Here is a 4,156-nt window from a genome sequence, read left to right as displayed (position 1 = left end):
TTTATGTTAGGTATATTTAAAAAGTAAAAAAAAAAATTACTTAAAATATTTTTAAAAAATCAGTAAAAATAAAAAAAAACAAAAAAAAAATAAATTTTTTTGAAAAGTGTTTTTGAAAAAATAGAACCAAACAAAGTGATAAATTTAATGAAAAAAAATGTACACAAGTAAGAGAGGGAAAAAAAAAAACTTTTATGCATGTGAGTTTGGATTGGTGTTATTTTATTCAAAAAAAAAAAAAAGATAAATAAATAAAGCCTTAGTTGAGAGTGTGAGTTGACTTTTTAGTCTTTTGACTTTTAACTTGGGGTTAAAAAACTTCTTTTGAAATAAATTTTTTAATTTTTTTTACTTTTATAAAAGAAAAAATAAAATAATTATAAGTTAGAAGTGATATTTTATTTTATTTGACTAAAATAGTTAATTTTATCCTATATGACTATTTTAGCCTAAAGTAATATCCTAAACATAGCTAAAATAAGCTTTTTAAACTAGGTTAAAAATTATCATATTCAAATTATAATCATTATATTTTTTTTCTAACAAAAATCAAAAAAATCAAAAGTCTATATATCCCAAACAAGACTATTTTAACTCCAAATTAAAACAGTTAAAAAAAAAAAAAATCGATCCATTTCCCAAGCCAAATCAGAATTTAGGAAAAGGTACTGCTCAAAGTTTTAGAAAAGAAAAAAAAAATAGAAAAAGAAAACTTAAAAAGGCAAGTGAAAAAAAGCCATAATGCCCTTTATCAAGATAGGGGAGGGTATGGTGCCAAATATGCCAACGAATAATGTTCACCCATTGAAATAATTTACTATTAATGAGTGAGAATAAAAGCTTAAAATATATGAAATTAAAAAATTAATAATATGATAAGACCCATTATTTGTTTAAATAAAAACTAAATGAAAATGAAAGGAAACAAAAAAATAAGAAAATAAAGAGGTCGGTTGCTTGCATTCGACGTATCTGTTGGTCTGGGCTCGGAGTTAGGTTCGGATTGTAGACTTTGTGAGGATAAGAACAGAACCACTCTCTCTCCTCTTTCTCTCTCTTCATAGACTCCATCTCTACAATAACCCTCTGTTTCTCACCGCCTCACTCCTCTTCTAAAAGCCCCTCTCTCTCTTCACTTTCTCTCTCTATACATACATACAAACACCCTATCTCTCTCTAAGGAAGAAGGAAAAAAAAAAAAACTAAGCACTATCACTCTGATTGTTCAAACTGGCGATCGACAATCAAGAAACCGCTGTCCGTGAAATCAAGCCTAAGAACAGGCGAATCATGGTAAGAAAGAACTGTTTTCCTGCATTTTCCCGCATTTTCCTGCATTTTCTTTTGTTTGCTGGGCGTTTATGATATGGGTTTGAGCTTCTTGTTCTGTTTTGACTGATTGGGACTCTGTTTTTTTTGTTTTTGGTATGGTGTGTAGGGAGCTGGAGGTCCTGACGAAGAAGAGAGCCGGTGGCCGCCGTGGTTGAAGCCTCTGCTGCGAGAGAGCTTCTTCATTCAATGCAAATCACACGCCGATTCACACAAGAGCGAGTGCAATATGTATTGCTTGGATTGTATGAATGGTGCTCTCTGTTCTCTCTGTCTCACCTACCACAAGGACCACCGTGTCATACAGGTTTGATTCTCATTGCTAAATGCTCTCTCTCTCTCTCTCTCTCTCTCTCTCTCTCTCTCTCTCTCTCTCTCTCACACACACACACACACACACACATCTGGGTTTCACCTATTTTGTCAAAATAGCAGCCTTTTCCGTCACAAAAAAAAAAAAAAAAAATCATCTGTTTTTAGCAATTGGATCTGCTTTTTCTTGGTTTCAATATAGCTCTCTTCTCCTCCAAGAAATCCCAATTTGCTCTATGGCTGGCTTTGTTTTTTGGCCTAATTGGTGAATCCTATAGGCTTAAATCAGTGTTCCTCTATTTGACATTGTTGATCTATATAAACATGAATACTTGTATGATTTTTTTAGTTTTTTTTTTTTTTTTAAAGTTGTTAGACTGGTGTTGTTGATTGTTGTTTATATGACAGATAAGGAGGTCATCATACCATGATGTGATCAGGGTTTCTGAGATTCAGAAGTATTTGGACATCACATCAGTACAGACCTACATTATCAACAGTGCAAAGGTCGTGTTTCTGAATGAACGGCCTCAGCCTAGGCCTGGCAAAGGAGTCACCAACACCTGCGAAGTCTGCGAGCGCAGCCTCCTGGATTCCTTCCGTTTCTGCTCTCTCGGTTGCAAGGTACTAACAATGTCCTCTCAAATCCATTCAAATGTCCTTCAAAATCCATTAAATCTGTGTCTTTTTCTACAATTTTGACTAAAAAGTTGACGAAAATTGAATTGGGTATTACCCAGAAAATGCTCAACCTCTGGCTTCTATCGAAATTTGTAAGCTTTAATACGAAAATTCACTACTTTCCAGGGAATTTTCTCGAAGAATCTTAATTGGGTTTTCTGGGTTGATTATGATTATGATTATGATTGTTTGATTCGCAGTGATCATCGATTTTAGATTGGTATTATGAGGAATTGAATTTTGGGTATTTTGAGTCAATTCTAATCGATCTTTTACAATTGCTATTCAATACAGATTGTTGGCACATCGAAGAATTTCGAGAGGAAAAGGAAGTACTCGCCGGAGAAGAAGCTCCGGGCGGCGGCGTCGGACTCGGAGAATTCATACAGCAACAGCAGCAGCAGCCGTGGACCGCCGCAGAAGAGCAGCAGCAACCACCACCACCACCACCACCACCACCACCACAGCTTCACTCCGTCAACGCCGCCACCAACTGTGGTTAATTACAGAACTGCCAAGCGAAGAAAGGGTATTCCCCATAGAGCCCCTATGGGAGGACTCATCATAGAATACTAAAAGGCCCCCCACAACTTCCCCTTAATTACTCTCAAACCCCACCTTTACAAACTAGTAATCATAATGAACACTAGTGCTTTTTTACCGAAAAGGCCAGTGTTTGGGGAAACCTTAGCACTACTACTACCCAACTCCTCTAATGTATTGTGTTGTATATATAGAAGCAAGCTGATAGAAATATGATGGGAATAGAAGGGCTAGAGTGAGAATAAGACAATGGGAATGACTAAATGGGTGAAGATGAAAAAGGTTGGAAGTTTTTAGCTGAAAAATATATGTAGGGTGCTTGGTTAGAGTGGTTTTTTAATGTTACACAAGTTTTTCTTTATTTTATTTTTTTATTTTGACTTTGTTATGGTCTGATAAAATTGTAAATACTGTTTTCTGGTAAGGGTTAGAGGGAAATGACAATGTAACTCCTTGGAAATAAAGGAGGGTGTCTATATGTGGAATTTCAAATAATGGGAAGTACTACTATTTGGCTATTTCAGTGTTTGACACATTATTATTTTTTAGTTGACACTTTAAATTAGAATAATGCTTGGGATCCCCTTTTGGGAGTCACCCCCTCACCTCCTTTGCCACGTGACGGGTGGTGATTGGAGGAGCAGGAAAAAAAAGAAAAAGAAAAAGAAAAGGTAACCAATGAGAGAGAGGGGGTCAAAGGGGGAGAGGGGGTCAAAGGGGGTGGGGAAAAGGGGGATGAATCATTATTGTTTAAATTATTGCTTTTTAAATTTGAAAAATATTTAAATAAAAAATATATACCGGTGTGTATTAATATTCATACTAGTTTTTTTTATTTGATGGTATAATTATAAATATAAAATGTATTTACTAATTATGTGAATTGAAAGGGGTGAAGTTATGATGACCTCTACTATTTTGATTGGGGAGAGTTTTTTGCTTTAATTGGGAATGAATGTTGTCGACATGTTTAAGAAATGCAAGTTGGACGGAAAGTGGAGTTTTCATGGTGAATAGGTGAGTAACATGTACGAATTTACTATTGGGAGCATGCTTAATAAAACAAGTTGGACAGAAAATGGAGTTTTTTTGTAGTGAATTGCTGAGTAATGCATAATAACCTACTATTGGAAGCATGCTTAATGAATGAAAGTTGGACAGGAAGTGGAGTTTTCTGGGGTGAATAGTTGAGTAACACGTAAAGATCTACTATTGGAACGAGAATAATAGTTGAAAATTGCTTCTTACACCTTAAAGGATAAGGACCAAAATAGGAATCCGCTTAAGAAAG

General features: G+C 35.1%; 1 protein-coding gene across 1 annotated transcript; it reads left to right on the top strand.

The window, feature by feature from the left end:
- Positions 1-906: 906 nt before the first annotated feature.
- Positions 907-3,383, top strand: LOC114293046 (protein RGF1 INDUCIBLE TRANSCRIPTION FACTOR 1). The gene is made up of 4 exons (XM_028237069.2): positions 907-1,293; positions 1,439-1,636; positions 2,050-2,265; positions 2,617-3,383. The coding sequence occupies exons 1-4, from the start codon at positions 1,291-1,293 to the stop codon at positions 2,896-2,898; spliced, it is 699 nt and encodes a 232-aa protein (XP_028092870.2). The 5' UTR covers positions 907-1,290; the 3' UTR covers positions 2,899-3,383.
- The last annotated feature ends 773 nt before the right edge of the window (positions 3,384-4,156 follow it).

The sequence above is a fragment of the Camellia sinensis genome, chromosome 11, assembly GCF_055761805.1.
Source record: "Camellia sinensis isolate YWXY chromosome 11, ASM5576180v1, whole genome shotgun sequence".
Lineage (NCBI taxonomy): Eukaryota > Viridiplantae > Streptophyta > Magnoliopsida > Ericales > Theaceae > Camellia > Camellia sinensis.
The sequence above is the reverse complement of the archived record's forward strand: the minus strand, read 5'-3'. Positions and strand labels throughout refer to the sequence as shown.

Bases quoted from the DNA above. Each gene is read 5' to 3' on its own strand.
- LOC114293046 (XM_028237069.2), top strand. The intron at 1,637-2,049 runs GTTTGATTCTCA...TTTATATGACAG, and splicing joins AGGACCACCGTGTCATACAG to ATAAGGAGGTCATCATACCA. The intron at 2,266-2,616 runs GTACTAACAATG...TATTCAATACAG, and splicing joins TCTGCTCTCTCGGTTGCAAG to ATTGTTGGCACATCGAAGAA.